The sequence below is a fragment of the Hakea prostrata genome, chromosome 3 (genome assembly GCF_041222555.1).
Source record: "Hakea prostrata isolate BN-2017 chromosome 3, UWA_Hpros_2, whole genome shotgun sequence".
NCBI classification, from domain to species: Eukaryota; Viridiplantae; Streptophyta; class Magnoliopsida; order Proteales; family Proteaceae; genus Hakea; species Hakea prostrata.
In genome coordinates this window covers 33,271,492-33,292,462 of record NC_142602.1, presented here as the reverse complement: position 1 = coordinate 33,292,462, position 20,971 = coordinate 33,271,492, and the positions used below count along the sequence as shown (strand labels likewise).

Sequence of the window (20,971 nt, the reverse complement as noted above, 5' to 3'; positions counted from 1 at the left end):
CATGATCGACCACCCATGATCGACCAGATAGCTCGACCATCTCAAAAGGAGCTGCAGAAAGAGATAGCAAACTCTCAAACTTCGAAAGAAGTTATTCCAGAAAAGAATCCTCTAGTCGACGAAGACGGAGATCGAGGAAGCAACACAGATCCAGCAAAAGCTTCAAAGGACAAAAAGAACCACAATGGTTCAAACAAGCGGGATGAAGAGATGAATAAGCGCATCACCGACCTCGACGAAACCATCAAAAAATTGAAGAATCCTGGCAAAGACGAGCTATATGCCGTCTTAAAAGAGGATCCTTTCATCAAAAGCGTCTCGAAAGCAGAGATACCAAAAGGTTTCAAATACCCTACCTTCACCGCATACGACGGATCAAAGTGTCCCAAACATCACATCACCCATTATAAGTCCGTCATGTCTACTTTTAGACATAATGAAGCAGCTATGTGCCGCAGCTTTCCGGCCTCATTGACCGAAGTAGCAATAGATTGGTACCAAGCTCTGCCTGACGGCACAATAAAAAGTTTCGACCATCTAGGTCGGACTTTCTTATTGCGTTTCCAAAGCGGAGTAGAAACCAAAAAGAGGGAGGATACCTTGTTCTCTGTAAAACAAGGGCGAACGAAGTCCATTAGAGATTTCCTTGCGAGATTCACTCGAAAATCTGGACGAAAAGATAGCTTTCCACGCCTTATACCAAGGACTCAGCCATGAAGGCCTACTCGGGAGACTCTTGCTGGACATGCCTAAAACGTATGATGATCTCAGGGAGTGATGCCACAAACAAGTAGAGATATCAGAAACAATTGAATCTCGAAAAAAGGAGCATCCAACCACTGAAGCAAGAGAACACAAAGAAAAACACCAACTCGTCAGAAGATCGACCATAGACCCGACCAGGGATGGTCGACCTGACCAGGTAGGGTCACCAACTATGAGGAGATCAGAAATCCTAATGCAAATTAAAGATCGAGGGATTCTCCAGTGGCCCAATAAGCTACACTCCCGTCCAGGAGATCGTGATAAAAGCAAATATTGCAAGTTTCACAAAGATCACGGGCACTGGACAGATGACTGCCGACAACTAAAAGCAGAAATTGACAAGATCATCTCTCAAGGGCAGCTCACAAAATACCTCCGACCTACTCAACCTGGTCAAAAGCAAGTAGAAGGAGGTAAAAAAAGATATAGATCTCCAAGCAGACAAAGACACCTAAACAAGGTCCGACCACGGGAGGGAGGAGATGACCAAAAACGACCACCAATATTTACCGTGTTCGGTGACCCAACCGAGGAGTCCAGTAGACAAGCCAAAAGAAAAGCACGATATGTGGGGAACGTCGAGCTTGAAAAGCCAGATGAGAAGGTCACTTCATAACCAATCACCTTCTCATCCAGAGACAAACAAGGGGTAAATACTCCCCACGACGATGCCCTTGTCATCAAAGTCACTTTGGCCGGAACAAAGGTCCATAGAATTCTGGTAGATACAAGGTCATCGGCAGATATCTTGTCAATAGAAGCTTTCAAAAATTATAGCTAGACGAGAAAATGATGGTCCCCTATGGAACACACTTGTACGGTTTTACAGGAACCTCAACCCGAGCAGAAGGCACCATTAGATTAGATCTCCGTGTCGGCAAATACCCCAGAGATAGGGTCATTCAATCGAATTTTATGGTCGTCCGAGATTTGTCTGCTTATAATGTGATCTTAGGACGACCAACCCTTTGTACTCTAGAAGCAGTAGTATCATCCTTACACATGAAGATGAAATTCCCTACAAAAAGGGGAATAGGAGAATGTTCCGCCGACCAAAAAGGAAGCCGGCAGAGTTACGCCAATTACATGAGAAAAAGAGTAAAAACAAGCTCTACCATGGCGGTCGAAGTCAGAGATGATCACGATGAAGAAAGCATGCAAAGGGCGGAACCGGTAGAAAAGTTGGAAAAGATTATGCTGAATTCAAAAGAAGATCAGGGAACAATGATAGGAGCAGAACAAGAAGAAAAGTTCAAAAATAGTCTAACTAGATTTCTACAGGAAAATGCTAACGTCTTTGCATGGTCGGCAGAAGATATGCCCGGAATAGACAGAGAAGTAGCCGAGCACAGGCTAAACATCGACTCTCAAGCAATTCCAGTGATACAAAAGAGAAGAAATTTTTCTTTGAAAAAGCACGAGGCCATCCAAACAGAGGTTCAGAAGCTAAAGCAGTCCGGATTCATCAAACCCATTGACCACCCAACTTGGTTGGCCAATGTGGTAATGGTATAAAAGGCAACCGGAAAATGGAGAATATGTACAGACTATACCGACCTCAATAAGGCATGTCCAAAGGATTGTTATCCTTTACCAAAAATAGACTGCTCATCGACGCAACGACGGGTCATGAGATGCACAGTTTCATGGATGCCTACTCAGGATACAACCAAATCTTGATGGATCCAGCCGACCAGAAACACACAGCATTCATGAAGGATAGGGATAGTGACTACTACAAAGTAATGCCTTTCAGTCTAAAAAATGATGGGGCAACCTACCAGCGAGTGGTCAACAAAATTTTCAAGCGGCAGATAGGCAAGAATATGGAGGTATACGTCGATGACATGCTGATAAAGAGCACATCTCAATCCAACCACCTTAAAGACCTAGCAGAAGTATTTGAGGTACTCCGAGCATACAAAATGAAGCTCAACCCAGAAAAATGCGCTTTTGGAGTATCTTCAGGAAAATTTTTGGGGTTCATGGTATCCCAAAGAGGAATAGAAGCTAATCCGGAGAAGATAAAAGCCATACAAGAGATGAAACCACCAAAAAGCATCAAGGAGATACAGAGTCTCACTGGTCGGGTGGCAGCCTTAAACAGGTTCATAGCCCGATCAGGAGAAAGATGTTTTCCTTTCTTTCAAGCTCTAAAAAACATCTCCAAAAAAGGAGTACCAGAGTGGAGCGAGGAGTATCAACAAGCGTTCGAGCATCTGAAAGAAAAGTTGACTACTCCACCCCAGCTCGAACGACCGACCACAGGAAAGGAACTGATCATCTACTTGGCAACTTCGCCCCTGGCTGTTAGTGCAATGCTAGTGCAAGATGAAGGAAAACAACAAAACCCCATTTACTATGTGAGCCATGTACTCCTTGATGCTGAAACAAGATATCTAGAGGTGGACAAGCAAGCTTTGGCCTTGGTCATAGCAGCCAGAAAGCTGAGACCATATTTTCAGTCACATCCTATCGCAGTATTAACAAACTTTCCCTTAAAGAAAATATTGCACCGACCAGACTTGGCCGGAAGACTGGTATCATGGGCAGTTGAGCTAAGCGAACATCAAATTGAGTTCTTACCAAGACCAGCTATTAAAGCACAGGTCCTAGCTGATTTCATCCTCGAAACTTCTAAACCAAAGCATAAGCAATAAGAAGAAGCCGCCTCCGAAAGTATCAAAAGATGGATACTGTCAGTAGATGGTTCTAGCACCGCACTGAGTGGAGCGGGATTACTCTTAATAAGCCTAGGAGGATTCCAAATACGGTATGCACTATGCTTCCAATTCAGGGCCTCAAACAATGAAGCAGAATACGAAGCATTAATAGCAGGTCTTCGTATAGCAAAAGCCCTCGATATCCAAAACATCGAAGTCAAAAGCGACTCACCTAATTGTGAATCAAGTGAACGGGCTATATGAAGCAAAAGAAAAGAGAATGACTAGATATCTGACCATGGTCAACCAATACAGACAATGCTTCAAAGACATCCAAATCCAACAAGTCTCTAGAGCAGAAAATGAGCAAGCTGATGCCCTATCTAGGTTGGCTACATATGAAATGGATGCAGAACCAGTCGTATATATGGAAGAGCTACAGTTTTCCGAGCATCAGTCTAACCGACCAGATGCACGTACAGACCGAGCACGGTTCGATGACTCCAATAATCAATTATCTGGAAAGTGATTTACTACCGGAAGATCCAAAAGAAGCTAGAACGTAAAGCCAAAGAGCAGTTAGATACACCGTCAGAAATGACAAGTTATACAAAAAGTCTCTAACCCGACCATTGTTACGATACGTAGAGGCTCTAGAGGCAGCTGTCATCCTAAAAGAAATTCATGAAGGAAATTATGGAAGTCATATAGGAGACAGAGCCTTAGTAGACAAGGTAATAAGGCAAGGGTACTATTGGCCCACACTACAAGAAGATTCAAAAACTTATGTCCGCAAATGTGACAAATGTCAGGAACACGCCAACATACCTCATGCCCCTGCAATGCCATTTGCTAGATGGGGGATAGACCTAGTAGGAAAACTACCAAAGGCTGCAGGGAGCAGAGAATATCTGGTGGTGGTGATTGATTACTTTACTAAATGGGTGGAGGCTGAAGCACTGGCATCCATCAATACCGACCAAATGAAAAAATTCGTCACACATAATATCATGTATCGGTATAGTATCCCAAAGATCGTCGTCATCGACCACAGTAAACAGTTCGAAAATTCTGAATTCGAACGATTCTGTAAAGAGCAAGGCATAGAGCACCGTTGGTCTTCTGTAGCATATCCACAGAGTAATGGTCAAGTAGAAGTTACTAATAGATCAATGCTCGAAGGATTGAAGAAAAGATTGGATCAATCTAAAGGCAGATGGGTAGAGGAGTTACCTAAAGTTCTGTGGTCTTACCGAACTACGCCCGGAACGACCACCAGCGAATCTCCATTCTGACTAGCTTATGGAGTAGAAGTTCGGATTCCGTGGAAGTTAAGGTCGGATCTATCAGAGAAGAAGAATTCAATGAAGAAGCAAACATTGAAGGAATGAGGGCAAACATAGACTTCATTGAGGTAATTAGAGATAAAGCACAATATCGCCTGGAAGAATACCAAAGACGCATTGCAACATATTACAAAGCAAGGGTTAAACCACGACAGTATCTCCCTGGAGATCTAGTCCTCCACAAATCATCTGCTTCTGACCCCACGAATCAAGGAAAGCTTGCTCCAAACTGGGAAGGACCGTACATTGTAGTGCAACAAGTTGCCCCTGGAGCATACAAGCTGCGAGATCCAAAGACCGGGCAACTAATACCTCGGACCTAGAATTCAAACAACTTGAGGAAATACTATCAAGAGTATAGTATTAAATCCTCAACAAATTTTGGAATTTTTCAGTCTCTTTTAAATTTTTTTAGATATTCACGCCATAGTCTGTGATTAGACATTATGGATTTTTTCTCTATTGAATAAAGTTTTTGAAGTTTCTACATATCATCACAGCTCAAGCTAGAATACCTAGCTAAGATGATCGGGGGAGTACAGACAGGAGTTAAAATTTATAAACCGACCTACTAAGGTCGGTAACAAAAAGACCTAAGATCACTTAGGCACTAAAAGACCTAAGCTCCTTAGGCACAAAAAGACCTAAGATCACTTAGGCACTAAAAGACCTAAGTCACTTAGGCACAAAAAGACCTAAGTCACTTAGACACCAAAAGACCTAAGCTCCTTAGGCACAAAAAAGCCCTAAGCTACTTAGGCACAAAAAACCCTAAGATCCTTAGGCACAAAAAGACCTAAGATCACTTAGGCACTAAAAGACCTAAGTCACTTAGGCATAAAAAGACCTAAGCTACTTAGGCACAAAAAAACCCTAAGATCCTTTAGGCACAAAAAGCCCTAAGCTCCTTAGGCACAAAAAGCCCTAAGCTACTTAGGCACAAAAGACCTAAGATCCTTAGGCACTAAAAGACCTAAGTCACTTAGGCACTAAAAGACCTAGAATTTACTAGGCAACAAAAACCGACCTACTTAGGTCGAAAATAAAAGACCTAAGTCCCTTAGGCACTAAAAGACCTAAGATCGTTAGGCACTGAAAGACCTAAGTCACTTAGGCACTAAAAGACCCAGAAATTTACTAGGCAACAAAAACCAACCTACTTAGGTCGGAAATATAAGACCTAAGTCCCTTAGACACTAAGAGACCTAGAAATTTACTAGGCAACAAAGACCGATCTACTAAGGTCAGGAAGAGAAGACCTAATCTCCTTGGGCACCAAAAGATCAAAAATCTATTAGATTTCTACAAACAATCAAGCTCTTTTGTTCGGGAAGGCAGAGGCATCAATAGACCAAGAAAAAACCTTGGGTATTAAATAAAAATAAACTATTCCGTTCCAAGCAAGCAGAGATTACAAAAAAAGGGAAAATGGTATAAATTAAAAGAAGGACCAAAATGGCCATACATATGTTCAAAAAGAAAAACTTAGTCGGTTTTGGCCTGGTCGGTTCCACCTTTAAAAACACAGGATTTTGAAGTCCCTGTCTCAGGCATCGGATCCCAATCCGACTTTAAAAAACCGACCACTTCAACATTCTGAGGCTTCGGAAATCTAGGAGCGTTTGCACACCAATGTGGTCGAGGTATCTTAAGGTCGTCGTAAATCCCCGGATCAATCAACGTTTGAAACTTCTCCAGGTCCAGATCCCTGAAAGCTCCAATAATGCCTGGAAAGGTCTGGCGCCGAGCATAGATATAGCCCGGAGACGCAACCTTGGCCATAAACTTTCTGCACCCAGCCGTCTTGACCCATCTTTTAATAACTTCATGGCGAAGCTCGTTAGAAAGATACTCAAAAACGCAGGGGGCTTTCTCCTCGACCATCTTGGTCAGCCAAGCAACGGCACTGTCCGAGCTCTCCAATTTAGCTCGAAGACTACTAATCTCTGCATCCTTACCGACCAAGGAGCCTTCAACTTCTTCCAAATTAGTTTGAAGAGAAGATTTTTCAAGCACTAATGCCTCGTTAGTCCCCTTCACAGCTGCCAGCTCACTCATCAGCTCGGCCTCCCAAGCAACCAAGGCATTGTTACTTGACTTCAAAGCTGACAGCTCCTCCTCCAACTTCTTGTTGCGTTGCTCGACTTCCTGAAGAGAAAAGAAATCTTGCCAAGCAGAGTCAATACTTTGACCCAGAGATTGGACCAAAGCACAAGATATCCTACACACACACACACACACACACACACACACACACACACACACACAAAAAAAGAAGAAGAAGAAGAAGAAGAAGAAGCAATGAGATTACAAATGAAATAAAATAACCTTCAACACAAGAAGGAAATGTATGTATACCTCACAATAATACTGTGCGCTGCCAGACAACCAAAACTTTGAAGATATTCTAGGTCGGATGGAAGAATAGCTCCACCTAACCATTCGTTGGCAACTCTAGACATTGAGCGGGAATCGCCCTTGAATACTGAAGAGTTACCATCCAATGACCATTTTGGTCGAAGAATATTGGTGGAGCCCGAAGAGCCTGAAGCCCTGACCTCAGCTGAAGTCTCTTGACCAAAAATATCCTCACCTAAGGAAGGATGAGGATCAGGATCTGAACTCTTCTTACTGGCCACCCTTTTTGGTGGTCAGGAAGAAACTCAGAAGGGTTTCCTTTCCGAACACGAGAAGATGACTTATCCTTGGCAGCAGCCTTATCTTTAGATGGAGAAGCCCGATCAGCCTGTACTTTATCCGGCTTGGTCGAATGCTTTGCCTCCACTTCCAACATAGTAACTGCAGCATCTTCAAAGTCATCCTCACCGAGCAACACTGCATCATTTCCCGAGTAAGATAACTTGGCAAATAAGGATAAAGATGGATAAGGCAAAAGAAAAGGCATACATCTTACCGGTCAAGAAACCCCAATGGTGAAGAATATTAGGATATTCCGGACAAAATCCATTCACAGAAACCAAGTTCTGATCTTCAGTGGGGATCATCCGAATACAATCCCTTGCTTCCTGCTCGGATGATGAAAGGGGAGGAAGGATATTTGAACCCTCCCTAGGCTTTTTGGGCCAAGATCGGAAAATCAGGAGGAGAGGGAGGACGAACAATGAAATACCTGGACCTCCAACCCTTAGTATTTGAGGGAAGGGTTCCTGTTCCAACGAAATTACCCTCCCATCCAGATTGGAGAGCAGTCCGCTTGGAGAGATAGAACCAACGACTTTGCTCTTGCTTTTTATGCATGAAAAAATTGAAGAAACAAATTTAAGGTCGGAGTCACATCGACCTCACCTTGCTTACAGAAGCTCCAAAAACAAATGTTACGCCAACTATTTGGCGCTAACATCCCTGGGCACATCCCAAAATGATTAAGAGTTTCAACAAAGACTGGGTGCACGGGAAGCCTAAAGCCACTAACAAAAGCATCCTCAAACACAGCAAACTCATCCGAAGGAAGTCGGTGAGCATGCTCATGAGGAACAAGGACTCTAAGCACAATATCATCTGGTATCACGTACCGAGCTCGAATGAGTTCCAAGTCACTCTCAGTAAGTTCGGAAGGAAAAAAGCTAGGACCTGAACTACTAGGATCAAAGTCTATATGTTCGGAGGTCCTAGGACGACTTCTCTCAAATTCAAGCTCGGAAGGAGAAAGACTTTTCAGCCATTTCCTCCTTTTCGTGCCAAACCAAGCACGAATACTTAAAGTCCTAAACTCCTCATCACTAAGCAGGTTGGGACAACACCAGGAGACAAGGACGGGTCAACAGAGGTATCACTCTCAGTGTCACTGTACCCAGAAGAGGAAGCCTCACTGTTCCCAGAACGAATAGCCTCACCCTCAGAAGATGGGTGTATAGAGGGAATCTTAGAGGGTTTAAAAGCTTTCTTTTTAACACCCATTACAGATAAGAAACTAAGGCTACAGAGGAGTTACATTTGCAGAAATGGAAGAAATGACAAGCAGAGCCCAAGATAAAGAAAAAAGGAAAATACACTCAGAATACAGCTCGAAATAAAAAACAAAGACCATCAAAAGGTTCGTGAAGAAAAAACGAACCCACTTGTAAGAGGAATCGAATAAGAGAGCTCCTTTAAAGGTCAAAATAAGGTCATAGAAGTCCTGCAGCCTTCATCTTCTCCCCAGATACAGCAATGAGCACAGTAAAAAGTGAAATGAAAAAAGGAGGGATAGATTTATATACTTCCTAAAACATCCAAATCTAATGGATGAAAAAGGAAATGTATAGACAGATCCTAATCTAATGACTTTAAGGACTTCCCCATCCAACAATCCAATATAAGCTTTCTTCATGAAGATTCCAATCTAGCGCTGAAGATCTTGGATTGAAAACGGTTAATCTTCTCAGCCTTTTGAAATCCCAAAAGGTCATTATTAGTAGCCATCAATACAGTGCCACATGTCATTAAAGGAAGACGTGCGAAAAAGATGTGCGCCGTCGTTTCCCATTTTACGGCGCAGTACCCTGTCAGATGACGTCAGCCATAAAACTTCCAAAACCAGGCAGTGAATGTACCAAGGTAACGCTGGTCGGAAATGTTGACATGTTCGGTCGCCAAATCTCTAAAGCCCGAACAAAATCAAGCCCGGACTTCAGAGACTAGGGGGCTTATGATGAGGAAAGAATAAATAAACTTGAACCAGTTCGGTTAAACTCGAACCAGTTCGGTTTGAACCTAGTCCGACCTGCTCGGATCAAGTTAAACCGACCAAGTCAAGGTCGGTCGAATAAGTACAAAGGCTAAGTAGCAAAGTGAATATGAATAAGACTCTTATCTAAAGAAACGCTATTCAATCAAAACTCAACTACTCATATTTGAGTAGGACTCAATGACTAAGATTCATACTGCAACCTGACTAAGTTTGAGTCCCACTCAAACTCATACATTAAAAATCTATAAAAAGGTATGAGAACACAAGAGAAAGGTACGCTGAATAGAACTATCACTATTCGAATTCTTATTGTTCATTACTTTCTTGCCTTCTTTAGTCAGATCCCTAACTAGATCGTCGGCGGTGAAAACTTGACCTCCATGGTCGAGCTCATTCTTGCAGGTTCAACCGGCTGAAGGGACGAACAGGATTGTGTAGCAACACCTTGTTCGGTATTCATGTTCAGTTTAAATCAAACCAAGCCCTCGGCGTTCCCCAACGCTTGCCCTGGGGGGGCTCGTGATACGGGAAAAATATCGTTGAACCAAGTCCATTCTTGGTTCAACCCTTGACCCCGGTCAGGGACAAACCGACCAACTTAGGTTCGTACGAACCGGGTTTGAAGATAGCATGCTAAGGAAGAAACCTTACACGATCAGCAGGCAAGCACGAGTCCGAGATTCTCGGGATGGATTAACCTGTCAGAGACGGTTATCCAGCACTCACGAGAGCAAACGATCGTGCAAACTTGGATAACCGCCACACCCGCAACAAAAGATCGTGTGATCAAGGGAAGTTGTCCATCACCCCATTAACGGGTCTAACCGTCAAGATCTGACGATCGTCAGAAGAAGGCTCGAACGAGTTCAACGAACAGGATTAGAACGTACACACTATATAAGCCATAACCAACGTACGAAGAAGGTAACAAAATCGTATTCCCAATAATCGCATTCATACTTTAGCTCTACAATTAGCCAAAGCCTTTGTGATCAGTTCATTAACTGACTTAGCCATCGGAGGTGGACTCCCGACCCCCACGGTCGGACCACATCTAACGATTGTTTTGCAGGTCATTCATTAGTGATCTAAGGGCTGAGCAGATTTTGGACGCATCACTAAGTATTGTAATCTAGCTCTAAACATGTTGAGTGGGGTTAAGTCGAGCCTACTTCTCAAACCTGACATTGATTCTAAACACAAAATAGTAAAACAATTCACAATTCTATATTATTACTATGTATTTACTAAAAAGGTAATAAACCAACTCATGTATTTTAAAAATTATACATGATTTAGTATATTAAATTTCAACAAAAAAAAAAAAAAGGGCTTATTTTATAGATGTAATACTGGCATTTTTTTATCATAGAAATTGTTTTTAAGAACATAAATTACCAAATGCCAATTTGTTCAACAACCATTCTTAAAAGTTCAACAAAATTGTGCCCAGACCACCATTCCTTGATGAAAACATCTAAAGACGATTCTAAACGTTGTTCTTAGGGAAGACCGTTAACAAATAGTTTTCACCAAAAAGATTTGGTTTTTAAGTTGATCAACTAAACAACTTGTTTAGAGCCTTGGACAGGCAAATATTTGATAATTTTATAATTTGACAAACAAATTGCAATGCCATTGTTTATGTTTTGCATTCAAAATTGTTTCTTTGGATAATTATTATTGCCTCCTATACTTTGATTTTATTACTAATTAAACCTCATTTTTTATGAAATTACTATTGTCCCCCTTACTTTTAACAATGTTAAGTGACTGTTAACATTGAATATGTAATGTCTATTTTGCCCTTCATTAAAATTAAGAAGTTAAAAAGATGACATTACCCTCATTTATACAAACTATATTGAATGCCAATTATAGCCTTAAAATCTTATATTTTAGAATCAATTTTGGATTTGAAAAAGTACTAGTCGTCTCCATTTAAAATGTGATAAAGATCCAGATCAAGAAAGTTTATAAATAATAAATTAATTCTTGAGATCTTACTTCTTCGTCCTTAACTCCATCAAAATATGCATCATGGTAAAGAATATTACCTCTTGAGATTTTGCTTTTTCGTCCTTAACTCCATCAAAATATGCATCAAAATATGCATCATGGTAAAGAATATTACCTCATGAGATCTTGCTTCTTCATCCTTAACTCCATCAAAATATGCATCATGGTAAAGAAGAACTATTTCACAGTATAAATTTAAGTTTTAACAATAGGCGTAGTGATTTGGGAGAAAATAAATGAATCTCTATGTGTGTGTGTTGTAATTCTTGAAATTTATACAAAAGAACAAAACAACAATGATCTCTGTTGTAGCGTAATACTTGTTAATGAAGGTCTTAGTATTGCACTAAAAAAATATAAATCATATAAATTTTTAGGTAAGTTTCATCTTTAATGGAAGTGTTGTCCTAGAAAAAAAAATTTATTTAATCTCATCTTTCTTTTATTAGGTAGTTTCTCTTTAGAAAATAAAATTCATTTCTTTCCTTTATTCGATGGTTTCTTTTTAAAGAAGAAAAATCATATATATCCTTCATTTGGAAGTTTCTTTTTTGAGAAAAAAATGGATTTTAGGTTCATTTTTTTCTATATTTAATTAAGGGTAGTATTATTACTTGACAAAAGGGTAAATAAGTAAAGAGATAACTCTAGGGTTATGTTTGGATTTTTGAAGAAATATATAGATGCCACATCATTAGTATACTAACGGAACTTAACGATTGGGAGAATTAGTAATTGTAAACAAAGTTAAAAGTTGGATTAGTAATTTTAAAACGTACAGGGGATATAGTAGTAATTAAATCGAAGTACAAGGGGCAACAGTAATTATACCTTGTTTCTAAGTCAAGCAAATAATAATGTAAGTAATTCATTATACAAATAAGTAAGAAGGAAACTACTTCCCAAAATTGAAAATGGGAGAAAATAATTGATTAATGTGAATTCTCTCTCTCTCTCTCTCTCTCTCTCTCTCTCTCTCTCTCTCTCTCTCTCTCTCTCTCTCTCTCTCTCTCTCTCTCTCTCTCTCTCTCTATTTTAAGGACTAGTAGATTTTTATTGGGGGTACGGACTATTATATCTATCACCAAAGAGAGCCAAACCCATGGTATTGTCACTAAGAGATGTTGATCATTACCAATTGAGCAACCTTTTGATGGTATTGAGATATTCATTTGCTCATTTACTTCACCATATTTTCAAGTATCTTCCATATTTTGATATAAGTAGAAGTGTTCCTTCTTTTCTCGCTAAATTCTCCCCTAATTGATCATTGTAGCATTCTCCATGCAAACCAAACAAAAGAACTCTCTTTTTTTTCTTGCTAACCCTTTGATGAAGCTTTCCAAAGACCTTGCAAGGTTCCAAACTACCAAATTAGGTGAATTTTTATGAGTTAGGGTCATCTACCTACAAGGTAAAAGATTGTGCTCCCCTTATACCTCTACATCACATATTTAGGAGAGGGTTCATTTCTAGTTTATCTTGTTAGTACTTAGAGGTAGGCCTTCTCCTAAATGTGTGATGATGAAGTATGAGGAAAGCACAATGCAAGGGTAGAGGATCCAAACTCAATATTCATTTTAGCATCAATGCTATTCTTTTGATAGGTCCCCATCCCCATGAATGAGACTCACGCATTAGAATATGAGTAAGTGACAAAATAGAATTGGAACCACCTCTCAGAATTCTCCACAGTTTCCATCACATAATTAGGAGATATCCATTGAACAACCCCCCCCCAAGAAAAAAAAAAGACAGGTATCCCACCGCTAAAGCAAACGAGGTGACCTCTCTTTCCCTCACCCCTCCTTTCCCTATTATTGTATGATGTTGGAAGTGAAGACGCTACCCTCAAGGGAAGCAAAACCAACTCAACAAAGCGGCCTTATTTGATAGGCTTAGTCTATTTAAAATGTTTCAACCCTGTTGTGCTAATTGCACCAAGTACCCTCGATCAATCCTCAATCGATGGCCTGATCAAGACCATAACTTCCAACCAGACATACCCAAAGTAGTTTGGAGGGCTTGACCCTAGACCTCAGAATAACAATTGAACTACAAAGAAGGTCGATGCTCCGGAAAATGCAATCAAAATCACTCGTGCATCTCTCCCAATGACCTAGACTTCAACACATCTCTCTCCCAGGTGCTTGTGCACAAGGATAAAGCTTGAGAAAAATCCAATCATCTTAGGTATTCCCAAGCTCGTTCCAGGCATATAATACTTTGATTGACACCATATCTGTGTAGGCAGCATACCCATCAAATTGTTCGCTACACGTTGCAAGGCCCGTTGTGTCTACTCAAAACTTATGCCTACAAGGGTTGACATGTCAAGCTGGGAGAAGATCCATGCCAATTGAATCATCTGACTATTCTCAATGGTCAAGTTACACTATAAATACCCCTTACCTATTTCCCCACCCCCACTCCCCACTCCCCACTCCACCAAGTTTTTGAAATTCTAAAAGGCAAAGCCCCTTTGCGAATAGGTGGGCATCACCATACAAGTGCAAGAAATATGAAAGAAAAAAAATTGGTCTAAACCTGTTCAACAAAGCCATTGAGTCTTCTACTATCTCACCTACTTCACTTAAAAGTAATGCTCATTTACTTCATATTACTCTTTAACTACTTAGCTTGGAGTTCTTAAAACCCAAATCTTGGGATACTGTTGTTTTTTTTTTGTCTAACTTACTTGTCGGAGGTAGTTGCCCGTTCACTCAGGTTGGCCTACACTTACTGTTTGTTTCTGGAAACAAATTTTAAACTGAACTTACAAGGCTTTGTTGCAATCTACTCTAGGGGTCAGATTTGGATGCAACAACCCCAAAAAAAATCCATTTAAGATAATACAAAATTAAACCGAATTAGCACCATAATCAAATCGAACCCGTGTAGGTTCCGCCACAATTTTGATTTGAATCCTAGAACTGATTTGGGTCACAAGACTTGTAACTGAGAGATCGCTATGAGATGCATGCGATATTAATCCAAACGTTATGGAAAGAAAGAGAACAGTGGAGACTCAGTTGCATTCTTTTGATTAACAGTTACGAGCAAACAAAAGGACCTCATTAAACACCATTAGGAACTCTTACATGGTGACATGAGAAGAGTATATTCGTAAGGTAAAAAATTTAATGCATGGCCGTGCATGTTGCAGCAGTCTTATCTATAGTTAATCATGTTAGATCGAGTGGTATCAATATGTGAATGTATACATCCAATGGCACAAATAGATATTTAAGACTTGGGTACCCACAAGTTGGAGGAATGTGAAGGGAAGACAATCCTCGGAGTCCGGATTAGCACCCCGTCAGGGGAGCACCATGTGCTCCCCGACAGCTTTACCACCTCAAAACATGGGGGGCCCACAGGTTAAAAATAATAAAACATAAAAAATAAAAAATAAATCATCATCCAACCGTTGTGGGCCCCCACATGTTTTGTCATGGTAAAGCCGTCGGGTGCTACCCTAACAGAATGCTGATCCCAAAAAAAAAATTCACAATCCTCTACTCTTGTGGGTAGAGGATGTGAACTCGAAATCTAATGCGAAACAAATGATTGTTTTGTTTATATAAGGTCTAGATCACATCCCCTTAGGGAAATAGATAAAAACACATATAAGGTCTATATCTCCTCCCCTTGGGGGAATAGATAAATGTTTTTCTACCACACAGAAGAGGTGAGGGGTGAGGTCTACCTCTAAATGCTAACAAAATGAATTGGACACAAGACCTTAGTGGGTCTCACATAAATCTCTATCCCTATTATGTGGTAGAAAAGAATCAAGGGAGCACCTACCTGTCCCTTGACAGGTAGGCGATCTGGGCGTAACCATATTTATATATTTCATCTACTTGGTTTATAATACCAGTCCAATGGCCGTCAGTAGCAAATACTACATATAACTAGATACATAGGATTCATTTCCCTCATTTGTAGATTTAAAAAATAATAATAATAATAAATTGAAGATATTTTGGAAATAAATTAAATAACCGAGCAATTAAGGAAAACTATTGAAATCCAGAAAACTTTTAATAAATGATCACCCAATATCACTCTTCACCTTCCAGGCATGGTTCCGCTTCTCCTTCCATTCTCCATCTTTAAATTCACCACCCACGGATCTAACGCATTCTCATCTCTTTCTCTACCTTCAGGCTTCAACCATGGCAACCTTTCTCAACTTAGTTTCATTCTTCTTGCTCTTCTGTCTTTCTAGCCTCTCCCTCATCAATGCCAGAAATGGTGGTGATGGTTTCAGTATTGATTTCATCCATCGTGACTCATTGCGATCTCCATATTACAATCCTTCAGACGCTCTTTTTCACAGATTGCAGAAGGCTTTCCATCGTTCAGCAGCCCGTCTTGAGAATTTCAAACGGCTTTGCAAAAAAGAAGTTTCATCTACTGTGATTGCAGACGATGGTGCGTATCTCATGAATATCTCCATTGGAACTCCACCAGTAGAGATTATGGCCATAGCTGATACTGGAAGTGATCTTATATGGACACAATGCAAGCCTTGTAAAGGGTGTTACAAGCAAAATGCCCCTTTATTTGATCCTAAGAGTTCCTCAACTTATAAGGACCTTTCATGTAACTCAAGTTTCTGTGCAAAGCTAGACGGAGGTTCCTGTCATCGGGGTTCTTGTAAATATTTTTATCAATATGGTGATCAATCCTTCACTATGGGCAATCTTGCCACAGAAACACTCACTATGGGTTCCAGTTCTGGCAAGTCTCTCTCCTTACCAGGGAAGGCATTTGGTTGTGGACATAACAACAATGGCACCTTTGATAAAAATGTTGCAGGTCTGGTAGGCCTTGGAGGTGGTGCTCTGTCATTGATCACCCAACTGGGTTCATCAATTAAAGGCAAGTTCTCCTACTGTTTGGTGCCATATTCAGCTGAAAATGCTACAAGTAAGTTGAGTTTTGGTTCTGAAGCTGAGGTTTCTGGAGAAAATGTGGTTTCAACCCCATTAGTGTCAAAGTCGGTTGCCACATTCTATTTCGTCACCCTTGAAGGTCTTAGCGTTGGAGACAAGAAATTGAGATACAAGAACTCATCGAACGCAACCGCGAAGAGGCCGAACGAAGAAGGCTATGAAGAGGGTAACATAATTATAGATTCCGGAACAACATTAACAATTTTACCAACAGAATTCTATGATGAGACTGAAGCTGCTGTGAAGGATGCCATTGATCTTACTCCTGTTGATGGCCCGCTCAAGTTATGCTATGAAACTAAAAAGGATATTGGTGTTCCAATCACTGCACATTTTGCTGGTGCTGATGTGAAGTTGTTTCCAGTGAATACATTTGTTAGGGTTTCTGATGACATAGTATGTTTTGCGTTAGTCCCTGGTGGTGATGATCTGGCCATATTTGGTAACATAGCTCAGGTGAACTTCTTGGTTGGCTATGATATTGAAGGTGGGAAGGTCTCCTTCAAGCCAACTGATTGCACCAAACAACAGGAGATTTTATGATTAAGAAGATCTTTCTGTTTCTTTACTTAATAAAAGTAGTGTAGTTGCTTTTCCGGATCCATGTTGTTTTCGTAAGTCTGCTTCTGGTCCTGTTCTTATATGGAGTTTGCCCTAATGTTATATGGTTCTGTTGGTCTGGAATTCTCTAAATTACATAATTAGGTAGAGAAATCTCAATACTTAAATGTAGACATAATTACATAATTATTTAGTAATTAAGCTAAAAAAAACTGAATGCAAATTGATCAGGAGATTGCAAAAGGCAATTCCATAGGCAAGGTATTGTCATAAGTTTTGTGCAACCATTCAGCATCTGTGGTCTGAAAGAAATAAAACAGAAATCTGTAGAGACAAAAGAACCAGAGATCAGGTGGTATTAGTCAGTCATTCACATTACCTCAAGTAATAGACTGCTTACTTGAAGCCTATTCTTGGTTTAAACCACCACTATTACACATGATATAGCATTTCACTCTGATGGAGTTTTATTTGGAGTAGAAGCTTCTGTAGAGGTTTAACAGGGGCGGACCTACTAGGGGGTCTGGGGGGCCGGATTTTTCAAAATTTTAGTTAATTCCCTTAAATTTTAGATTTATTATATTAATTTTCTTCATTTTTTCACTTTTTTCTCTTGTCACATGTGAAATGCCCCCCCCCCCAAATATTGAGAATAACTTTTAAATGTAAAATAATGGGTATAAACCTTCCCCCACTCCCCCGCTCCCCAATAGATTTATATAATTTCTCACTTTCTGTCACGAATGGCCCCCCCAAATATTGAGAATAACTTTTAAATGTAAAATAATGGATATAAAAGTCATCTCTAGTTAAAAACTAACTCTTCAATTCCTATTTAATCTCCCCACTTCTCTCTCACGTCTTTTCTTCCTATTTATTCTTCTTATTTATTCTTATCTCTTTCTATAAACGTGGATTAAAGGAAATTTTTGGAAAAAAAAATCTTATTATACATTCAAAATGTCATTTATAATTAGAAACTAACTCCTCAATTCATATATTCTTTCATATCTGCTCTCTCCTCTTTTTTTCCTATTTATTCTCTTGTTTTTTTCTTCCTATTTATTCTTCCCTTTTTATAAGGGTGGTTATTTATTGTTTCTTTTTTTCCTATTTATTCTCTTGTTTCTTTCTTCCTATTTATTTCTTTTCATATTTGCTCTCTCCTCTCTCCTCTTTTTTTCCTATTTATTCTCTTGTTTTTTTCTTCCCTTTTTATAAGGGTGGTTATTTATTGTTTCTTTTTTTCCTATTTATTCTCTTGTTTCTTTCTTCCTTTTTTTTTTTATAGTGTTTTTTGCTCTCTCCTCTCTCCTCTTTTTTTCCTATTTATTCTCTTGTTTTTTTCTTCCTATTTATTCTTCCCTTTTTATAAGGGTGGTTATTTATTGTTTCTTTTTTTCCTATTTATTCTCTTGTTTCTTTCTTCCTTTTTATTTTTTCATATTTGCTCTCTCCTCTCTCCTCTTTTTTTCCTATTTATTCTCTTGTTTTTTTCTTCCTATTTATTCTTCCCTTTTTATAAGGGTGGTTATTTATTGTTTTTTTTTTTCCTATTTATTCTCTTGTTTCTTTTTTTCTATTTATTCTTCCCTTTTTATAAGGGTGGGTTTTTATTTCTCAATTCATACATTCTTTCATATCTGCTCTTTCCTCTGGATTTTTATTTCTCAATTCATACATTCTTTCATATCTGCTCTTTCCTCTCTCCTCTTTTTTTCCTATTTATTCTTCCCTTTTTATAAGGGTAGTTATCTCTCCTCTTTTTTTCCTATTTATTCTTTCCTTTTTACAAGGATGGGTTTTTATTTCTCAATTCATTCATTCTTTCATATCTGTTCTCTCCTCTCTCCTCTTTTTTTCCTATTTATTCTTCCCTTTTTATAAGGGTAGTTATCTCTCCTCTTTTTTCCTATTTATTCTTCCCTTTTTATAAGGGTAGTTATTTATTGTTTCTTTTTTTATTATTTGATTTTATATTCTTTCTTTTTTTGTTTATAAACTCGTGTTCGAATAGCACTAAAATCCTAAACAGCCTCAAAAGAGGCTGTATTGTGTGGGTGAGTCTAAATTAAAAGTGAAAGATATTTTGCATCCAATAGCAAACAAGATTCAATAAACAAGCCTCAAAAGAAGGCTTAATTAGTGTTTGTAATCACCGATCTCAAAAATTTACCACGGAGTTAAGGGAAAAACCCGGATTGGTTGATTTTATATTTTTTGTTTTTTTAAATAGGTTTGGAATCTACAAATTTTTTCTTTTTGATTTTATACTATTAAATGACAAATGTCTATTTAGTATAGTAAGGTATTTTGGTCATAAAAACCATAAGTTGTCATTTCTTGATCTTGTGAAAAAAAATTTTGGTTTGCATCTGCCATTTTAGGGTTTAAACCATGTGTTTTTTTATTGATGCTTTAATTTATCTATATCTTGTTGAAAAAACTATCATTATCAATAATTTACCTATTTTTATCAAATATATGTGGGCCCCACAAAATATATGTTAGGTTATTCCTTAATATAATAAAATAATTCATACGTGAGACCCTCAATGGGTCTTAAGGACCCATACAATATGTGTAGCGAAAAACCATTGGTGTTTTCCATTCTTCCCCCCCCCCCCAATATTAAATCCTAGTTCTGCGCCTGGGTTTAATAACAGATGTTAATTTCTATTGGGAAAAATGAGGCATTGAAAAACTTGTTAGAATCATGAGCACGAGACAACTGTGTGAAAACTTAAACTTCTATGCACGTTACTATATCGTTGTCCTTAAGACGTAATTCGCCCCTCACGGAAGGTGCTATGAGGTACCAGTGAACCATCTCCTAGGATGCAAAGAAGCCCAACTCAAAGTTGTTATCCCAAGTTTTGCAAAGCATAGAAAAAACTCAAGAACGGAAAAAAAACTTCGGATTTTTCTACTGCCTTGCTAATGAGAAACTAGAGTGTAGTTATAGACATTGAGGTGCATCTACTAAATAGTTCATGACTTCGTATGGGTGCACCTCTCTGTAGGGGCACAAATGTCTGTGTTCAACGTAACTCTGAGCCGTCGGATCGTTCGGCCGCACGATCTAATAGTCCAGAATGAACCATCGAATAGATATTTATGGGTCTACTTCCATTGCCCTAAATCTGCCGTTGATCAAAATACACGGTTAAAATCTTGTCTCGCTCGAAGCAGTGCTAAGTGCTAAATGCTAAAAAATCATTGGCGTGTCTTATTATTATTATAAATTAAAGTTAATAAGCAGTACCTATTAATTTAACTTGGATTCCGACATCTCGGTTTCCAATGTGGGACTATATAAAAAAACATTTTCCTAAAATAAATGAAGAAAAATTTTCCGCACTTTTAAATCCAATAAAAAGAAATGTTTATTATTTTATTATATTAAAAATACAACAAGAGGATTTTTCATCAGTCTCAGATATGGAATAAGCAAGAACTGTAAAGACTAGATAGATCAGTAAATCCGAGGGGATCATGGAGCCATCTATTAGATTAGATCTAATTCCCAGCTCGATGTTTATATTTTGAATGGAAGGATCCAAAGACCATGGAAAATGCAAGGAATGAAATGGGAAATCAGCATTGATTGGGAATGTAAGCATATGTGAGACAATAGCATCAACCAACATATGCAAATTCTTTGTTTTTTTACAGCGCCCAATTGGGTTGTGTTCTCTATTAAGATAATGAGTAGGAAGCAATGCCTCTATTGTGTGGGGTACCCTCCCCTTCCTTCCCTTCAGCCTAACCCTTGTTAAGGGATTCTGGTTGGTTGCCTGCTGTAGACATTTCGTTTCTTCAAAACAAAGCTTACTTTTCGAATAAAAAACGTAAATTTTCTCAATTAAATTTGAGCACATCACTTTTATCGAAAGTCAATATGCTTGGGATCCAAGTGGAGGACACCAGTGGAACCTTACTTCAAGCTAAATTCAGATGCGA

At 39.1% G+C, this 20,971-nt stretch overlaps 1 protein-coding gene across 1 annotated transcript; it reads left to right on the top strand.

Annotated features, from left to right (window-relative positions):
- The first annotated feature begins 15,664 nt into the window (after nucleotides 1-15,664).
- Nucleotides 15,665-16,990, top strand: LOC149022134 (aspartic proteinase CDR1-like). Its single transcript, XM_089147551.1, has one exon. It carries the CDS (start codon nucleotides 15,665-15,667, stop codon nucleotides 16,988-16,990), a length of 1,326 nt encoding a protein of 441 aa, XP_089003677.1.
- Nucleotides 16,991-20,971: the final 3,981 nt, after the last annotated feature.

Coding starts and splice junctions, on each gene's coding strand:
- LOC149022134 (XM_089147551.1), top strand. CDS start 15,665: ATGGCAACCTTTCTCAACTTAGTTTCATTCTTCTTGCTCTTCTGTCTT.